The sequence below is a fragment of the Pituophis catenifer genome, unplaced genomic scaffold (assembly GCF_029215685.1).
Source record: "Pituophis catenifer annectens isolate HBS135680 unplaced genomic scaffold, rPitCat1.0.hap2 SCAF_1, whole genome shotgun sequence".
Taxonomy (NCBI): Eukaryota; Metazoa; Chordata; class Lepidosauria; order Squamata; family Colubridae; genus Pituophis; species Pituophis catenifer.
Window position 1 is genome coordinate 51745208 of NW_027256881.1, and position 21587 is coordinate 51766794.

Here is a 21587-nt window from a genome sequence, read left to right on the forward strand (position 1 = left end):
TTGACTTGGTTGTGCAACAGGTCAGAAGCTTCCAAAAATCCTAAGTACTTGTCGCCGTCTCCTCCTCCTCCTCGTCCTCCTCCTCGTCCTCCTCCTCCTCCCTCCTCCTCCTCCTCCTCCTCCTCCTCCTTTCTTCTCACTGTGCTTCTGTACTGGAGACAAATTCCTTCTGTGTCTAATCACACTTGGCCAAATAAAGAATTCAATTCAGTTAAATTCAATTCAATTAACATGTTGCAAATAGTGGCTATTTGATACTGCAGCAGCTGCTATTCCAAAGACCAGTTGTAAGTAACACTCATTTAGTATCATTGCAAGATTGAACAGTTGCTGAACAAGCATCATATACTGGGACTAATACTCTGCAAAACTAGTATCAGACTTCTCTTACTTTAAAATATTCTGTAAAATATTCTTCAAACATTAGTGCAACTCCCACATTTATGTATTTCCTACTGGGTTAATAGTATTTATTTTCATTTGAGCCATAATATTCACTCTGTTAGCAAAGATAAACTTAAATATGGATTCTATCTTAGAATAAGCAAAAGCAGAATTAAAAATAAGTTTAAACTTAGCAATTATGGAACATGACTATATGCATATCATTGTGTTCAGTTGAGTTTTATTTTAAGTAAATGTGCAGAGGATTGCTTTCTTAATTTAAAACATATGACAGTGCATTTGACTATGCATGGGACAGTGCTTCTGTTTGGAAATGTAGTTCATAGTCTTTAATGGAAAATTTCAAAAATCTGTCTAAAACATGGGTTTCAAACTCTGCTTCACTTTGATGTCACATGGCATATTGTGACTTTTTTGCCTTTGCGGAGGCTCACAGAATAATACTCTGCTTCTTTTGTGGAGACCGAGTTAATTTTTCTTGACGACGTCTTCCTTGTCTGGGTCCTCCCCAGTTCAATGAAGGCGTAGCGATGATGAGGCTCACCACCTACAAAAACAGGACCCCCTCCCAGACTATGGACCAGACGGTCACCAGGGTGGGGTTGGATGATCTTCACTGCACCCTGAGAAGGAGCATATCAGTTAGGACCAACGCTCCTTCTCCATTGTCGGGGAAAATCATCCAGGAATGGAATTTACCAAGCTGGTCAGTCATACAGGGTAGGAAACAGTCTGGTCCCAAGTCCCCCGCTCAGTGCGAGCCCTCCAAAAATCTCACCTTTCCGAGGCTGGCTCCTCCTGAAGGAGGAGACCCAATGGGTCGAAGACTGTGTGTCCCATGGTCCCTGCACAGCTGCATGACTGTTGGAATCATTGCGACGCCCAAGGTAGCAGAAACATCCGAACTCTGCATGGAAGGGCATGTCCGCTGACCCCCATCTCCCAAAGTCGAAGGAACAACCATGGTGTCGCCAGAGAACATCTGGAATCAAGAAAGAAACCTTCACCCCGCGAAGGGCGGAAGACCCCATCAGGCCACATGGCGAAATGGGTGAGCTTGGCCTGCATATGACGCATCCAGCCTGTGGGCTGCCTGGTCTAAATGTTTTATTTAAAAATATCTTTTCCAAAAACATCCTGGTCAGTATTAAAAAATACTTTTATTTTTTAGTGTTCCAGATATTCTAAAGCCTACATAAAGTATAATCACTTACAGGAATTTGCCAAGTTCAGCTCCAAATTAATTGTTAAACAAAATAAGCACATGCCTAGGACACTAAGAAAAAGAGCACTACAGGTATATTCCAGTGAGTTACTAAATCTAGACCTTCAAATATGAGAATTATTCGGGAAAAAATAAATTGATATTTCTGTTATATTTACATTTTCAGTTAAAATAGTTAAAACTCCTGAGAATATTTACCCATCCTGGGTGCTCAGCCAGCAATTTTTAATTTTTTAAAAAATTGTTTCATAATGAATTCTGATTTTGAAAATATTTTTAAATTACCATATTTTCCATTAGATCAAGTTACACCATTTTCTCAGGATTCTCGGCTTTCAATCTTCATTGATCAGTCTTTACATAAAATAATGCAGCAATGTGAAGATTACATAGATTTTGAACCAGGACATTATCAATCAACATGGCCAAACTGTGATCTCATTCTTGGGACAGATCCAGATTACCAAAACAAAGTATGTTTCAGGAGCTGTACTATATGAGGGTAACAGTATGGTGCCAAATATATTTCTGAATATTTTTTCTTAGCATTATATTTATTCAAACCATGGACAATGGGCTACATGTAATCTTTCAAATCCTTTTGTTGTGGCCTCCTAAAACTGAAGTTACCAAAATTTGGCTGAACAAAATTTCTAAGTTTTGGCAGAAAATGTGAAAAAATAAGTATGCATACATCTCAGTGTAAGAAATTGATAAGTAGTCATTTCTAAAATAATTAACAAATACAGCCTGCCCTTCTTTACAAAAGTCTTAAGCTTCATTCTCTTTAGGGCACAAGAAATATTATTTCCCCCATTTCCCCTATATATACCGTAGATGTTATCAGTAGATTAACACCAGGCATTTTGTATTAATATTTCAATCTCCTTATAAATTTTAATTATCAGAACACTAAAAGATCTTTTTTGTAATCTACTGCTTCCATTAAATTATTTTCCAAACTCCAATTCCTTCAAATTCACATCCCAAAAAAATTATTCCAGAAATCCTGTGTCTTACCACTTGTGTGATATGTAATATTAGTACATTTCCTACTGTGTCCCTTAGTTTCAAAAATAAGAAAAAAAGGAAATGAAATGAAAGAAAAGAAAATCTGAGAACATGTGGCCCATATTTACTAAGTGGTTCTTCTTAGCCAAGCCTTTTCAGTATGCCCTACATTTAGAATTTAACTTTTATGAGGTTACAAGAAAGTTTTTTTTTTTTAAACCATTTTAGTGTTATTACAAAAAGAAATGCAGGTTTATTTTCCACTGTTCTGGGTTTTAAAAATGTTATCATATCACATGATGTTTCTGTTTTGGATTGAAGCCAATGTAACCCCTTGACTTTTAGGCTTTGTTTATTTAGTGCTTGTTTTTAATGTTCTTGTTTAAACATACAAATGGTATTGATTAGGGGGACTAATTAATAGTATTTCAGCAGGAGTATACAGGAATTTAATTCTTTTCTTTGCTGCAGAACTGAAAAAAATGTATTTCTTCTGTAACGCTGTTTGTATTGAAAGGAAATTTTCTATGGGCATCAATGAAATTAAAGTCCTTGTCTATTCCTGCTTTGACACTGAAAATTTATTTCTTTTAATCAATTATATGGCCACCGTACTTGCAGTAGCAACTCTGGGAAACTAATAAACTTAAAATTCAAAATGGACCAATAACAATAAATATACTTGTGGCAACCAAGGACCATGACAAGAACAAGCGTTAAATACCACCCATCCCATTAACTGAGACCTATTTATTCCTGAGGCTCAAGTTAGCAGGAAATGCTATTGGTACAATTTGATTACATAGGGTTAAAGCTGTATGTCTACTAAGAATATAGTTCCTAAAAGCTAATCAGAGGAAATCATCACCATTCTAATGTGAATGGTATCAGTGCCGTTTAATAACAATTTTGAAAAATTGTAGGATTATATGTCTTTGATTTTTAAATTTGTTTCCATCTTAATTTTTTAGATTCTGGACCTTCTCTCTCTTCAGAGTTCTTCACTGGCTCGAATAGAATCTTACAGCAGAAACTTTATGGAATACTGCAGTATGGTAGATAAAGCAAAATATACAAATGACAAAATAATAGCATTGCAAAGAGAGATGACTACAAAGGAGTTTAGAAATATATTAGAAAATTATACAGTTGATGTAAAGGAGATTGTATGTATGCTTATTGAGAAACGCATCTCTCTGTTTAGAGTAAACAGTTTGAACTTTCAGACAGACTGCCTGCCATATTTTGAGGGTCTGCTTAAGACTATTTATTTTAAATTTTATGCATCAATTGATACAAAGAATGTACATCTTGTTGAAGTAAGTATATAATTTTTATTTAATTAATTTCTTAAATTTCTATTCCAGCTATTTCACTGCAAATGTTTAGGTCAAAGTGCATTATATGGAAGACATAGTTGGAGATCAAACTTTTGTTTGGTTATATTGCAGTTGAAATGAGATAGCCAATAGACAGATAATTGCATTTTGGTAAATTATTACAAAGTGAAATATACACAGAGGGAAAGGTAATGGGTAGTCAGGCTGATTCAAAAGTTGAGCTCAACTAAGATAGGCAGGGAATGGTATATCAATTTCACTGGATCCGAGATAGTTTTCAATCCTAATTCAAGGTGCACCATGGTACTTGAAAAAAAATGTTTCTTGTAAGTTCCTATTTGGACTGTAAATTCATCTTCAGAAGCATTTCTCCAGATACTTCCCCATGTTAAGATATGGTTAGTAGCCATCCAGGAGTGGACATTTTCAGTGCTAGCTTGTAATCTTTGGAATGCCATCCCCATTGATGTATGAATTATACCAACTTTTTCATCATTCACTACCAGGACCAGGAAAATTTTTATTGTTGTTCTTCTAGGCCACAGGTCCCAACCTGTGGGTTGTGGTCCACTAGTGGGTCGTGAGGGGATTGCAACCAGGCTACAGAAATGGACAGTGAGCGCACACACTCTTGCATCCTCACTATCACGAGCAGCATGCTCCATTTAAATGAGTGGCAGACATGTGCACGCCACTGGAGGAAATGGAGCTGCACGTGTGTGTGCGAGCACTAGCCGGCCGTTTGCAGAACCATCCCCTGTTGGGGAACTCTGCTCTAGACATTTTAATCAATATTTGTTGTTCACCATTCTGAACAGTGCTTATTGCCTCTGAGATTACAAGAAGCAGTTTTGTGATTTAGATGTTTTTAGATATCAGTAAGCATTGTTGATTTTGAAATAGTTGCAGCAGAGATATACAGTATGTATAAATTAGAAACTAAGTCCAATGAAGAGAGACTGAAAAAAACTGGGAGTACAGACCCTTGAGAAGAGAAAAATCAGGGTTTGTACAATAGAACTCTTTAAACAGCTGAAGGGATGGCCAGAGAAGGAGACCAAAATATGGCCTCTTTTGTTCTAGAGCCCAGGATACAGCATTGTTAGCCCTTCCAGGTAAAGCAAACAAGAAAAAGGACCAGATGAATTAATTCTACTTTATTGTAAGATTACATTAAGAGACTCTTGCAAGTCTAAAGTACAAACTTCCTGCTGCCACTTTTAACTGTTTGATCCATTAGCCAGGTCCTTCCTAAATTTCTTTCTCTGACCTTCAAGCCACTGGAGGCCATGGACTCTCCTGTCTGTTTCCTAGGCAGCATCTCTTCCCGTCATTCCCCAAGGTCATTCACACATTCCATCACAAGAATAATGCATAAGTTACAGGAAGATGAACTCTGATTGACAGAAATAAAATTCCTAATTGCAAGTGTGGGTTGTCAGTGGAACTCATTATTTATTTATTATTTTATTTTATTTATTATTGCGATTTATATGCCGCCATTCTCCCGAGGGACTCAGGGCAGCTTACAAAAACAATATCCAATACAAATCACAATGAAATTAAAATCAACAACCCAATTAAAACAGTTTAAAATTATAGCAATGTACACCCATGGCGGATCAGCTAAGTTGACAAAGAGCCACGTCTTCAACTCATGACGGAAGGAAAGGAAGTCGGGGGCTGTCCTGAGCTTGGCGGGCAAATCATTCCAGAAGATCGGGGCTCCCACAGAGAACGCTCTCCTCCTGGGGGCCATCAGCCAACATTGTTTGGCTGAAGGCAGCCTGAGGAGGCCTATTCTGTGAGAGCGCACGGGATGGTGGGAGAGCAGCTGGAGGTGGTCCTGCAAGTACCCTGGGCCTAAGCCATGAAGGGCTATATAGGTAAGGACCAACACCTTGAAATGAATCCGGAACGCCACGGGCAGCCAGTGCAGCTCGCGCAGGAGAGGTGTTACATGGGAGTATCGAGAGGCTCCCGTAATTACCCCGCGGCCGCATTCTGGACTAGCTGGAGCCTCCGGATGCATCCCAAGGGCAGCCACAGGTAGAGGATGTTACAGTAGTCCAACCTAGAGGTAACGAGGGCGTGAGTGACTGTGGTGAGGGCATCCCGGTCTAGAAAAGGGTGCAACTGGTGCACAAGACGCACCTGTGCAAAGGCCCCCCTGGTTACGGCCGTCAGATGGTCAAGTGGTTAAGGAAAGTGGCAGGCTTCTCTGCACTAGATATGCTCAAGAGGAGACTACTTAGCTGCCTGTTCAGGCTGCTTGAATTTGGATTCTGTCAATGAGCACATGGTTGAATTTGAGGGCATAAATGGATTCTTCCAACTGTACAACTCTATGAAATAATGAAAAAAAATTGTACTGCAATCTATGAACTCTTACAACCTGCATACGTTCAAATTATATTTGATGGCACTTGTAGTGCAAGAAGAATTAATTGTAGAAAGACTGAATTAATTGTAAGGAGTACTTCATTATGAATGAAACAAGTAAAATATAATTAGCAAGTATGAATTGATGTTAGCTGAATTATTCTATGAAATAAAAATTCATGGGATGGTGAGAGCTGCATGTGAAAGCCTAGTGAATGGTAGTGATGGGAAAAGAAAATGACTTTGGAGTGAAATTTTGTAACATTTTGAATGAATACAATCCCAGGGAAATGTTGTTGTCAGGTGACATGAATAGATGAAGAAAGGAGAATAAGTTCAGAGAAAGTTATTGGAGCGTTCATAAATCAAAGAATGAAAGAGACAGCCTGGACCTCATTGGGCCTCATTTCAGAGCTATTTCCTTACCCAAACACCTGATACAGAATGATCAAGGGTGGCCAAAGGTCACAAAAATGACAGTTTTAGAAGTATGTAGGTAGTTTCCCCCTTTTTTTGTATAAACACAAAAATTAGTTCAATAGTTTGGATTTAAGATTATCAGTACAAAAAAAATCTTTTTATCTTGGTTTTTTGTAATGTTAGTCAATAAAGTTGTCTGTGATATGATTAGCTACCAATGTGGGGTCCTTTGTGCTCTCTGCGTTTGGTTGTTTGTTTGTTTTTTGCAGATGTTTCATTATCAAACTAGGTAACATTAGGTAATCAGTAGGGAGTAGGGTTTGTTCTCATTTTACATATTAGTGGCTTGCCCTATCAGTGTTGGTGGGAGCGATCTTAGTGGTTCCTTGATTGGACTGTTATTTACTGACAGCTTGTTTGTCTGAATTGGAAATTCCTTGATTGGGGTATTATTTGGTTCTTGATTGTTGGTCTAATGTTAATCTTGGTACTAATCTCTGTACATCTGAGTATTGATTGCTGGTGAGGATGTGTTTTGGTCTTTTAGTTTCCTTTTTTATTGTATCTTTTGAACATAGAGATGTTTCCAGAAATATTTTCGTGTTTTTGGACTTGTTTGGTCTAGAATACTGACATTTTCAGAGTTGAAACTATGGTTAAACCTGTTCATGTATTGTGAAATTAAGGAGTTTTCATCATTTCTTATCACTGTTAGTTGATATTCATAGATGTGCTCTGCTAGTCTTCTGCTTGTTTGTCCTTCATAATAGATGTTACAATCCTTATACTTATGTTGTAGGTGACTCCTGTTTTGTCTTCTGGGATTGCTGGGTCTTTTGGTTTGTTTTTGGAGGGCTTTAATTGGTTTATGTGCTATGGTGATGCCATGTGGTTGTCATAATCTGTTGATGGTTTCTGGGATGTTTTTGATGCATGGCAGTATTATCATTTTCCCAGCTTGTATTGGTTCTGCTATACTGAGTTGAGTGATCAAGCACTTTTTGATGAAGTTGCATGGATGGAATTCGTTTTATTGGAAGATGTTGTACAGATGATCTACTTCATCTTTCTGATGTTCAGGGTTGCTGCAGTGTGTTTGTGTTCATCTAAATAGTGTTCTTACACAGATTCTCTTGGGGGAGGTTGGGTTGTTACTATGATAGTGGAGCACTTGGTTGGCATGGGTGGTTTTACAATAGATTTGTGTTTTTAATTTGCAATCACTATTTCTGCTGATAGCGATATCCAGGCAAAGTAGCATGCTATTGTTTTCTTTTCCCCTAATGAATTTTATTCATTTGAGAATGTTGTTGATGGTTTCATATGTGTCCTGTAGTTGGTCCATTTTTATTATGACAAAGTTGCCATCTATTTGCCGGCTATCAATTAGCTATCAATTTTAGTATTGCAGTGCTATACTACTGAGGCTGATAAGAAAGCATTTTCTGTATACTGCAAATACTTTGTTTCTGAAGAAAATTTCTTCTACTTCTCTAACATTCCCCAGAGATTCATAAGGTCCGAGCAGAAATTCAGAAAAGCCCTCAGAAACATAGTTATTCCAGCAGGTCTTGGGGGCTGAAATGTTATCATATACTTCTTTGTACTAATAGAGTATCTGTTTAAATCTGATCTGTGTTCCCTAAAATGTAAGTATAGTATAGGTGCAATCATATTCTATATCATAATTGATATCATTGTTTTGATTTTATTATTTTAATTACTGTTACTCTTTTAACTTGATTTATGCATATTGGGTATCTACACCTCTCACAATATATAACAGTTGGAGTAATTAGTAAGCGAAGTAATAAACTATATCTCAATTGTGATCAAAAGCTTCAGAAGGTTTTCCAAACAGTTAAAATGCTACCATAGCAAGAATAATTATATATCTTTGGATATGTACTTTTTACATCTTTGGATACATCTTTAAATATTTACTATTTCATTACTTTTAGGTCACCCAGTCAGCGGTAGCGAAGCTGAACAAAGAACTAGTAACAGTGGATGGCTTTGTTGAACATTTGCTATATCTTCAGGAAATTTCCTCACAACTACCAAATATAAAGGTTGAATATCACTATCTTTCTGAGCTCCACTTCATTGCAAATGATTATAACATCTTTCTCCCACATCAGCAGCTTGCTCTCTATCAAACTGTTGTGCGAACACTCCAGAATCTTCAATCAACTATCCTTATCTGTGAAAAACTGAAGGATGATTATGTTATAAAGTTTAATGAAAGTTTGGGAGAATTTATGGATAATTTACAAGTTGAAATGAAAGAATACAAAAGCAAGGTAATAGGGTAATGACAAATATATTTGCATCTGCTTCATAGTAGCAAGGTAAAAAACCTCAAAGCAAAATATATACAATTTCTATTATTTTATTTTATTTATTTGTTTGTTTATTAGATTATTTGCTGCCCATCTTGCTGTGGGGCTACTCTAGACAGCTTACAACAATAAAATGGAAAAATTATAAAAAATATAGAAATAATAATAAAGGAATAAAATTATAAAAATAAATAGTTGAAGTACAATAATATGACATTAAAAAGATGAGTGAAGGGAGAGCAGGAAGCACAGGGGCATGATGGGGTCAGTTAGTGTAGCAGCCACCTCTAGTAATATACTTCCCTATTGGATCCCCAGGCCAATTGGCAGAGCCAGGTCTTCAGGTCCTTGCAGAAGAATAGGAGTGTGGAGGCAAATTTCACCCTAGGGGGCAGGATGTTCCAAAGGTCTGGCACTATAGCAGAGAAGGCTATTCTCCTGGATACTGTGAATTGGAGTTCCTTGACCAATGGGATCCTCAGCAGGCCTCTCTGTCAGCATGAGTAAGACAGGTTTGTTGTAGTGGGACAAGATGGACTTGTTCATTCCACAGGCCCCAAAGACTGGTGGTGCTGCCACTCCTTGTACTAGTTGAAGTTCTGAATGCAATTCAAGGATACCCCCATGTAAAATGCATTACAGTATTCCAGATGAAAGTTTACTAAAGCTTGAGTAACTGAGTACATGGAGTCCTAATCCAAGAATGGCCGCAACTGTGTACTAACCAAAGCTGTGCAGAAACTATCCTAGACATGACTGCAACCTGATCTTCGAGCAGAAGTCATGAATCCAAGTCCCTAAGTTCTTCGCCCGCTTTGAGGTTAAAAGACCTGTCTCTGTGGCTCTAGGCCAAAGGCCCTCTAACCTCCAGCCACTCACCCTGCATGAACATCAAGTGAGAGTTGTGCTGAAGGCTGTAAACAGCCTGAATGACTATAGACCCATTGCACTGGTGTCTATAGTGATGAAGTGCTTTGAGAGATGGTCCTACAACACCTCAGGTCCTGTCTTCCACCAAATTTCAATCAATACCAGTTTGCTTATAGAAGCAACAGGTCGACAAGGGACACCATTGCCACTGCTCTACATATTGTACTGAGACACCTTGAGAAATCTGGGAATTATATCATAATGCTTTTTATAGACTATATCTCGGCCTTTAATATCATTTTACCAGGCATTCTCATTGAAAAGCTGACTGACCTGAATTTCTCTCCCCTCACTTATGACTGGATCAAAGACTTCCTGACGGATCGTCCACAAACAGTAAGGGCTGGGTCCTTTACATCTTCCACCCTGAAGCTCAGTACAGGCTCCCCTCAGGACTCTGTGCTCAGCCCCTACCTGTACTCGCTTATATACATGACTGCATATCCTCTGAACCATTCAACATCATAATAAAATTTGCAGATGACACAGTGGTGCTGGGTCTTATAACTGGAGGGGGCAAATCAGCATACAGGAAAGAAGTCCAGAAGTCCACATGGTGTTCAAAAAACAACCTACATCTAAACACTAGCAAGACAAAGGAGATGGTTCTGGATTTCCAGAAGCAAAGAGAGAAACCTGCCCCACTGTATATCAAGGGGGGCCGTGTGGAGAGGGTTTCCTCTTTTAAATTCTTGGGAGTGCTCATTAGTCAAGACCTCACCTGGAAAAGCAACAGGTCCCTGGTTGTTAGTAAGGCTCAACAGAGGCTTCATTTCCTTAGAGTCCTGCGGACAAATCAGGTGGAACAATGGCTGATGACTTCTTTCTATCGGTCTACAATAGAAAGTGTACTCACATACTGTATAAAAGTATGGTATGCTGATTTAACAGCCATGGGCAGGAAGGCACTAGAGAAAGTGATTAATTCAGCACGAGAAACCATTGGTTGCCCCCTAACATCACTGAATGACATTGCCAGGTCTCGCTGTTTCAACAGAGTAAGGAAGATACTTAGGGATAATTCACACCCTGGCCAGTGTCTCTTTTCAGTTTTACCATCGGGCAGAAGACACAGAAGTATAGCCAGCCAGACAAACAGGTTTAAAAACAGCTTCTACCCAGGGGCTGTCAGACTCCTAAACACAATCTAGCACCACAAACAGATTAATATGACGAATTTCACTGGTGTCAGTGTAGTGTGTAATATGTATATATCATGATATAAGATCATACACCAGAGTAATATACATGTTGCACAGAATATGACGTACATATGGAAACATACGACTAGTTTTTTTCCCTAACTACTTGTATAAGGATTATTCTTTATATTATTCATGTTTTCTTGTATTATAAGAATACATTATTCTTGTATGGACCACCAGTAGGGGCTTATTCAATTTCATTGTATACATGATGTACAATGACAATAAAGGCTTTGAACTTTGAAGTTGCAAACTGGTTCTGAACATGATAAAAATGCCAAAGTCATGCATCTTGAAGCTCCATGCACCCAAAGTCGCTCTGTCTTGCCAGGGTTCAGTCATAGCCCACTGCCCTCCATTCAGTCCCTACAGCCTCTACCTGTAGATGCTGAGAGGGTTGTAACAGCATAGAAGGATTTTATCTTCTATTCCCCACCAATCAGTCAGAACTAAAGAAGCTTCTTGTATGAAAAGTGAAACTTTTCAAGGGAAAAAAAATCAAGACTGTTTAGTTGCCTTTTGAAAAGCACCTTTGGGACAACCATGTCCTGGATGACTGAGAATATCCATAGGCATTCAGCATATTGATGATATTTTGACCCATGGTGATGGATTATCTTACCCAGTAGCTTCATGTAGATGTTAAAAAGGAGTGGAAAGAGTATTGAGCCCTGTTGTACGCTATAAGAGAGTGGCTAGAGAATGACAATCAACACCAATTAGGAACAACCTTGGAGAAAGGAGCTAATTTAGTGCAGATGTGCACTCAGTCCTAAATTCCATAGTCGGCCCAAAGTTCGATGGTATTGAAGGTTTCTGAGAAGTCAAGGAGAGCCAAGATGGTTGCACTACCTCCATCCCACTCTTCTCAGATTTTGCTATGACCTCAGAGTTTTTTCTATTTTTTAAAAATGTCATTTAGAATTTATTTCTATTTCAGGTTTACACAGAATGGAAATGCTGATGTTAACCTGATCTAGGCTTAGAAATAACACTCATTGTGAACCACTTCAATACAATAAGCAAAAACTTATTCATACTTTAACAATAATGAAAAAAGTATCTGATTCTTTTCTCCTGTGTATGTCAATTGTTTTTCCATTATTCTTCCGAGTTATTCCCATCTTTCCTTTTCTGCCTTGAGCACATGCAGTAGTAATTGTGTGTGAAAGGCAGAAGAGTAGAAGAATTTAATCTTCCCTCTACCGTCTACTTTTGCTAATTGGGAAATTGAATGCATTCCACTTTGGGGGTGATAATTCTTTCAAATTCATTGTCTTTATTTTAGTGTTTACAGTGGTAGTAATAGCAGCCGTTTTCTATGTAGTAGCACTATTATAAAATTAAGCAGCAATCACCAAACTATGGGCTTTGGGAAATTCTGTCACACCCAATTATACATAAAAGCATAGCCATCCTTCTCTGAAAAGAGAAAAAGAGAATGTATGTTGTACTAAAAGAGGATATAGGCAACTTTGTTAAGTGTAATGGACCAATTTGCATTTTTTAAAAAATATTTTCCTTAATTTTGCCCAACTATAATTATTTCTTTGTCATTAATTGTTATTCGTTTTGTTGTTTAGGTAAGAAATCCTGTCCTCCTCCTTAGTGAAACTCTGCCTAAGACAGCTAAAGAAATGATTGGAAATCTTATTGAAGAAGCAGGAATTATCAGTGAGAAAATTTTAAATTATGCAAATTACCAGCACGTGCTTGATGGTGCCATTGGTGACATGAAATCATTGTCTGTGGAAAAACTGTCTCACAGAAGTCAGGCTGGAGATTCTCAGAGAGTGAATGCTGAACTCTCAGAAATTGAAGGTGAACTACAGTTACGTAAATTGTTATGGGACTCACATGAAGATTGGGCAAAACTTATCTTTAAGTGGAAACACACAATCTTTTGGAATCTTGATGTAGATGTAATTCAAAGTGAAGTTAACCGATTCATGCAGAGAATTCATATTCTTGAAAAAGGTAAATGTTTGATAATTGCAATAATTATGAATTAATCAAAACAAAATATTTTATGAATTAAAATTATTTTGAGATAATTTCATAATAATAATAATTTCATGAAGTAATGACCAATTTTGTTTTAGCCAAATGGTAAAACATTATTAAAGGAAGTCTATCTTTTTTGTTTTTAATTGTGAGATTATTTTGATTTGATGCAGATAACAAAATGTTATTTATACAAAAATCATACAAGTCACACTTTTGCAAATGTTACCCCCTTTTCATTGATTTATCGTATAAAAATATTTTTTAAACTATGAAGAAGGTTTTGTGTTAAAACTTTTTACATGCATATTTGGATTATAGTTATGTGGAGTATTAGTAAATATTCACGTACTAGCTATTAGAATTAATTGTGATAATTAAGATCATAATTAAATATAATGAAAATTTTTAATATAAAGCCAACAATGGATTGGTGTCACAGGGGATTAGAAAGATAGAAAATTGGAGCATAGCCATATGTGCACATTAGGTTCAGAAGAACTATTTTCAATAAGTTTGGAGATGTACTAGGCAGGATCCTGTGAATAGAAATTAACAAACAGAATACAGAAGAGTTGGCAACATCTCAAAAATTAGATACTGAAAGTACAGTTGGGCAACATGTCAATGGGAAAAATAGAGGGTAGCTTACAAAACATTTGTTGATGCATAGGAGCTTTTGACTGGATTATGATTTTAAAGGAAAATGAATGAGAAATGGAGGATATGTGTAATCATCAAAAAAACACATTATGAAGTTGCTAATATCTGCAGAAAGAAGCCATAAAGGTTAAATCATGCACACAGCACGAAAAGGTGCTTGAAAATGCTTACAAAGGAAGCTAAAGACATAAAAATAGTTTTCACTATATCAGTTATAAATGGGAAAAAAGGAAGGAATGGTCCCACTGGTTGAAAAATGAAAGGATAGTAACAGGAGAGAGAGAGACTGAGATAGGAGAAAGAGTAGAAATTTTCAATTTTTGCTGTGCTTCAATCTTCTTCCAAGAGAGAATTTTGTTCAAATGGCTGAAAGATAATTAATGGGGTTTATGAAGAAGTGCCTGTATCATATGCAGTATGAATTTAAGACACCAGGACCAAATCAAGAGTCTTAAAAGATATACTTTTATTTTATGGATATAATCCTGGAGTCCTTTACTGTGATCTTCAACAAATCCTAGATTACAGGATTTGTAATTTGTCAAAGGATTAAATAAAGTATTCTGATCTTCAAAAAGAGTAAAAAAGAGAAAGGTAAGTTGTTCAGCTTGTCATTACTCCTGGAATCAGAAGACCAGATTGCCTGAAGCCTAGAACCTGGAAGCCACAACTGGAAGTTCTGCCCAGAAGAATATACAGCAAGGAATGAATAGTATTGTAGGACAAAGTAAAGGCAGGAAGATACTGAGGTGTTTGTAATCAGATACTCTAAATACAAGAACCAGTGGGCTCTGGGTTGAAGAGAGAAACAGTGAACAGCCATGCACTATAAAAAAAAAGAATGAGAATAGTATGGAAGGCTCAGAACAGCCTGAACAATACTGTTCTATCTAGGATCATGGGATCAAGATAGAAATAGGGAACATAATGTCAGAAGACTATTCCAGTAAACCAGGTGTGAAAAAACAAAGGCATATGCCAATGAAGCTGCTGTATCATCTGTCATAAATGCAAAGATCCTATAAAATTTCATCAAATGAAAATCGGGGACTATTGCTATAATATCAGTAATTGCCCACAGAATCAGATGATCATCTGTCAAAATCTGAGGCTAGAACAAAGGAAATAGGGGCAAGCTAAGTCTGGAAGACTTAGAGACATACTACAAGGATGGGAAGAATGAGCAAGTCAAAATAATTATCTCAGTCATATTCATTTTTAAGTTTAAGTGATGGGAGGACCCTCCAGACAAAATACTAATTAAACTTTCATTCATTTTTGAACACACAATGTCATCAAGGACTACAAATGATTTATAAACTTGGAATAACAATGACACCCAAAACCCTGAATCAGAACATTCAAGGGGAGGATATAAAAAATACTCAGGACTGCTCTTTCAGGGAACATATTATAAAGGGAAATTTCTGTAAGGAATAGTAATGTATTAATATGTTTAGTATTAACAAATAATAGGAATACAAAAAAGATTTGAATCAGTCAAATGCACAGTGAATCTTGTGTGTGTTATGAGTGGGGAGAGGGAACAGACTGTCACCTAGACAGCATTATCAAGAGTATCAGTGGTTTCAATTATTAGATATATTTAGCTGGGAGAAAATGAGGCTATAAAGAGACACTATATTTTTCTTCAAAGGGATGCCTTGTAGAAAATTGGCAGAATTGATAAGAATTGTTCTAGAAAATTGGTCAAGAAATAATGGGTTTAAATTGGAAGTAGATTTGATTGCACATTAAGGCCACTTCATAAGATGGTGGCTTTTCTGTTTTTGGAAATGAACAGAGTTTGGATGGTCTTCTGTTGGTCATGTTGCATTAATGGATTCCTGCACTGAGCAAGGACTTAAACAGAGTGGTTTCTTCCAAATCGGACATTCTGTGAGTCTATAATTTCAAGGAGAAGTCCATCAAAAATTCGAAACAATCTTATGTAAAGAAAGATCAACAAAAGCTCAGATTTCAAACATTTTATGAAAAGTATTATGATGTAACTTTTTCATATTTGAAGGCTTGCCAGAAAATACTATTTTACCCATTATGAAGAAATCATTGATGGATTTTAAGGAATCTTTGCCTATAATCATAGCCTTAAGGAATCCTAGTCTTCAACGAAGGCATTGGGAAACAATACAGAATATTGTTGGAGAGTCAATTTCTTGGGATAAAAGACTTACTCTGGAGAAGATCCTGGAACTCAATGTAATTTTATGATTTATAATTTAGAAATGCCACTTCTAAAAACATATATATATATATTTGTTATTTGGCACACATCCTATTTTTGTAGTCTGAAGTGAACATTTTCATTTAATGTACAGCATTTTCTCCATGTTTTATTAATTTTCATCAATTTGAGTTTTGGATGAATTCTGGCCATTTTTGAAGGAAGCAATGCATGATGACCTTGTACATAGCGAATACGTGTTTCTTATATTAGGCTTTTATACATTTTTGGATACTATGCATAATCTCAAATAGGTCTGAAGGGATTTCCAGATTCCTTTTTCCATATTCTCAGAGTATTGTTCAAATACTCCTCCCCAAAAAAAGTTTAAGATTTACGGCAACTTTTTAAAAACTGCTTTCATTTTTTTATATATACAGATTTCTGCTACTGGAGAAGAATGTAAGGTAGCAAACTTCCTCCAGTGCTTTTGTCCATGCTGTGATACAATTGTTTTTGATAAAATTGATGAATATGCTATCATTGAAATATGTGGCGCTTGATCTTTTGCATCTCTGTAGAAAATATCTGCATGACTTGGGGTTCACAATGCCTTGGATCTGAGCAAAAAGTGTGTTGGATTGCACAGGGATGTAAATACAGCATGCATCTACTACTGAAAACAAATACATATTTTTCTGGGATCAAATGGCAGATCTGGAGGGTTAGTTGCATGACCCTGGGAAAAGGATGGCTGGGCTGAATTGCAGATATTTATTTATTAAATTTATATGCTGCCCATCTAACTGTCAAGCGACTCTTGTTATGTTCATATTTCCATGCATTGCAAAGCATTTTTTTGCCTATGAATTAAGAGTGTGCATGGTTCCTCTAGAGCCGTGATGGCAAACCTATGGCACACGTGCCAGAGGTGGCATGCAGAGACCTCTCTGTGGGCACACACACCATCACCAGCTGCTCTTCTAATTTCTGGCACATATGTTGGTCTTCGCACGCATTGGAGCGCCGGAAACCCAAAGACCAGCTTGTCTTCGGATTTCCGGCACTCTGGCGTGTGCACCCACATGCACGTGTCCTGTTTGGGCACTCAGTGCCGAAAAGGTTCGCCATCACTGCTCTAGAGAGCATGGCAATGACAAAGTCAGCAGTGATCATGTGCTTATTTTCTACAAGACATGATTAATGTGTATAATGGATGGTTCTGGGTTTTTACATTTTTCTGAAAATTCACATTTGCTGAATGTGCATCTTAATTATTTATATCATTTGTTTTGTTTACCAGCATACATTAGTAAATCTCCTATTTCTTTCTTTAGATGTTTCAGTATAGAAAAGATATTAATGAAATATCCATAAGAGCTTCCAAAGAAACAACTCTTGAAGTAATGTTGAAAAAAATCATTGGCCTTTGGCAAAAAACTGATTTCCATTTATGTCCCTATTACACTGAAACATCTAGTATTTGTATTATTTCATCTGTGGAAGATATAACTACTCTGTTAGAAGAGTCTCTGATGACAATCTCAACCATTAAAAGTTCTTGTTTTGTTGAACCAATTAAGGTAATCTTTCTTTGAGGATGTTGTGAAATAGTTTGAATATTGAGATGCTCAATTATTACAAATAGTTGGTTCCCCTTTAGAATGTCTGAGAAAAATCAGAAATAACTTATTTTTTTAAAATCAGTATAGTTTAAAATTTCGTGCTTTGCCTACGATAGTAGCTAGTGAATATTTTAAATAATAAAATTTAAATTATCAAATTTAAAATATTAAAAAATGTGTCCCGCGTCCCCCTTTATACTTAAAGAGCAGATTGTTTGCCTGCCTCAGATAATAATTATTCTGCTTTTTTTTAATGGTAGAATCTTGTTTATGCTTGGGATCATAAGTTAAACCTCATTTCCTGTACTCTGGAGGAATGGTTAACTTGTCAGAGACACTGGATTTATCTGGAGCCAATCTTTCAGGCTCCAGAAATAAAAAGGTATGCTTAAGTGCTTTGGTAATTAAATTTTAATATTATATCCCAAATAAAATATAAATTGAATAAATATTAAAGTATTAAACATTAGCTGTAGATCAGCAGTTTTCATTTCTGTGCTGCAAAAAGTCTGCATATATGTTGCATCAGTGAGTCACAAATAAATGACAGGAAATGCTGCACAGCCTCACCACCAGAACTCTTCTTCAATGACATCACCAGGGATAGACTACTTCCATTTCTTCTTCTGAGTCCAATAACCTATGACATCATCTGACTTCCCCATGGGACATCATGGGAATTCCAGAAGTCTATATGAGATGTATGACTGCTCAAGTTAACATTTTCTCAGTGTGCTGTTAGATGAAAAAACTTAAAAGCCACTGCTGCATATTGTGCTGTAGGCAATGCCTTGGAATGCAATAAATTACATTACTAGTGTTTCCTCATTTAATATAATTTATATAACTGTTCATTTCCTCAAAGTATTCTTAGTGATGTATAAAGATTAAAATAAAAGGAATAGTAATATAATTTATAAAACAATATAACAAAAACCCCTGAGGAGGCATAAACTACGGTAATCTGCATTTTTGTTTAATGCTGTTTTCTGATGTAGTAGTCATGTAAAATAAGTTCATGAAAATAAGTTGAACATATTACACTGTGTACTTAACAGATGAAAAGATGTTTACTATACTAACAATGTGCAAATCATTTTGAATTCAAGCAGTTCTGTTCAAAATAGGCTATTTTGACCTTATTGGAATAGTGTAAAAATCAGTAATCTTCAAGTGAAGTTGGAATATCCCATTTTGAGCTTGAAACAGCTGCTTTGCGTTCAAAATAGTTTGCACACTGTTAATATGTATCAGCATATATTTCTGTAATAAAGATTCTGAATTTAAGCATTTAGACCATACATAAATGAATAATGTTGTTATAAGTAAGCTACCTCTAGTAGCAGATATTTCTTATATCTCTAACTTGGCAATAATCAATGTTTTCTGGAGAAATTAGGGAGTTACTTTAAACATTAAAATAATTTAAATATAAAAATAATAAGAGATCTCAAATAGTGGTCATGAATATTTTTGTGGAAGTAGGTTCATGCTCACTCCTGGTTTTGCTAAACTACTTGTACCAGACCAGACCATGCATACAATCCAGGTGATGAGTCCCTCCTTCAATGCCCTTTGAGCATACAGCAATAAATTCTTGCAAAATCCACTTTTGAGCACCATCCAAGGGAAATCAGAAAGGCTCAAAGGACCCTTACCAAATATGACTATCCCTTTTTTCCGGAGCAGCTTTTCCTAAGGAATATCCCATTTGGTCCTGAAGCTCAGGATCTATGCCTGAGCATTGTGCTGCTGCTACTTCTTGTAGGAGTATGTATGTGCACATTTCTGCATATATGGAAAAGTGTTATGCACAAAGAACAGACACTTGTTTATCACTTAGCTTTACTTCTAGATCAGGAATTCCAGGATATTTTTAAATGACAGGTTCTATGGACTGAAAAGTTTGAAAATTCTGTTCTAATGTAATTATCCATGCTAGATATTGTTTGATTATTTTTACAAATAATTTTGTATTCTTTTTATTTCAAATGTGATATTGCATGCATGTTACTATTGCTAGGTTTTTTTTCTTTCTAAGTTACTTTTGGCTATGGAAAATTAGCATAAAATTTTGCTTCTTTGTCTAAGCATATGGCTTAATGTATTACTACATTTTTTTCTAAATCTAAATTTGAGTGATTAGATTTTTTTACTATATGTGTATGTATCATATACATATTCATATACATATAATTTAATAACAGACAACTTCCAGGAGAAGCCAGTCTCTTCTCTGTAGTTGATAACAAATGGAAAGAACTCATGACATTTGCAGCAGAGAATCCAAATGTTACTAAAGCAACTACAACAAGTGGAATTCTTGAAATACTGCAGAGCAACAATGCATCACTAGAAAAAATACAGAAGGCTCTTGAGGTAAGTCAAAGAATCTGTAATGTCTGGCAAAGAATCATGAACCACAATGAATAACATTTTGTAAACAGGAAAAAACAGGAAGCATAGACTAGCTTCTGCACTCTACACGTAGCATTCTGTTGTTGTAGGAACTATAGTTTTATTCCTCTTGCAAAGAGAAATGGGTAGGAACTGGGATGCACTTTTAAGACTGTGGCCTCTTTTTCTTTGGTCATACCTATAGACAAATTTATTATATACACACAAACCTGTCAGTCTGCCTGTCTCTTTAGTATTGGCAATTGCTTTCAGAGTAAAATACAAAAAAAAAAAATATACAAATAAGAGCACAATACTGTAAATAATGCAGTGATATAATTGTTAACATATTTGTCAGATGTAAATGCCTTATTCTCTAATATGTAAATAATGTATATATGGAACATCAGGGGTTAACTTATTCTTTAGACTTTAATGTATTCATAATTTACCACTCCCATTCCTGGCTCCACCCCTTGTATATATAAGGGGCCATCCTCCCCATTTTCCTTGCTTCTATCTTGAATATTCAGCGAATATAGAATGCCTATTATGATTAAAGAGAAATATATTTAAATCTCTAACTTCTATTATCTTTATTGAGTCTGATCCTGAAAATATTGCAACAAGCTGGTAGCAGAGGATGGTTAATTGACTCGATAAGTAATTAAAAATGTCCAAGAAAGATAGGCCCAACACCAGGGCCTACAGCAAAGAAATAGAAACTGATCAAGAGATGATCAACGAATCCACTAATGCGATTTCGAGAGAATCCGAAGAATACACCACTGAAGAAGAAGAACTGATGAGTGAAAATAACGACCAGGAAGAAATTGAGATAGAAAATAACGAACTCAGGTCAGAGATATTAAAGATACTAAAAAGCCAAAAGAATGATGAAAGCCTCATCGCGGACCTCCAAGAGATGCTGAGGAACAGCGGAGCAGCGAGAGAGAAAAACGTCATTAAAGAAAAACCCAAAGATCAAAAAACTGTGAGTGAAATGACTACTGAGAAAATAGTTGTAAAAAAGAAAAGATGTGACCTCGCGCGAAATTTTGAATGGCAGCCATCTTGGTTTCAACGAACTTCAAAAGAGAGTGAAGCAGAGCCAATCAAAACGCTCAGTTCAAAATTTCTGGCGCGAAAAACGCTATCAGACGAAGAAAGTGAAAAAGAAGTCTCAAACTCTTCAGATGAATCAAAATCAGAAAGTGAAGACGATTTAACAAAGTCTCAAGTAAAGTCAGCAATGAAAACGCTTTTTGCTGCTTTTGGGCCAAGATTGAAAATTTCCAAGACATCAACGAAGAAGCAAGAAATCAAACCGACAACTCAAGACCTGCACGCTCCCATCCTGACTTCGAAAACGACGACACCCGAGCCCAGAGAGCCATGCCGATTCCGTCCTACACCGCAGACAGAATCGAGTGCCAGCGCACACAAGAGAAAG

At 36.4% G+C, this 21587-nt stretch overlaps 1 protein-coding gene across 1 annotated transcript in view; it reads left to right on the forward strand.

The window, feature by feature from the left end:
• DNAH14 (dynein axonemal heavy chain 14) overlaps positions 1-21587 on the forward strand; it is a 238523-nt gene that overhangs the window by 58561 nt on the left and 158375 nt on the right. The window contains exons 20-27 of the mRNA XM_070957448.1: positions 1931-2103; positions 3613-3960; positions 8745-9086; positions 12844-13237; positions 15957-16147; positions 17450-17695; positions 17998-18119; positions 19945-20116. Coding sequence (XP_070813549.1) covers positions 1931-2103; positions 3613-3960; positions 8745-9086; positions 12844-13237; positions 15957-16147; positions 17450-17695; positions 17998-18119; positions 19945-20116 — 1988 coding nt within the window. The remainder of the gene's footprint in view (positions 1-1930; positions 2104-3612; positions 3961-8744; positions 9087-12843; positions 13238-15956; positions 16148-17449; positions 17696-17997; positions 18120-19944; positions 20117-21587) is intronic.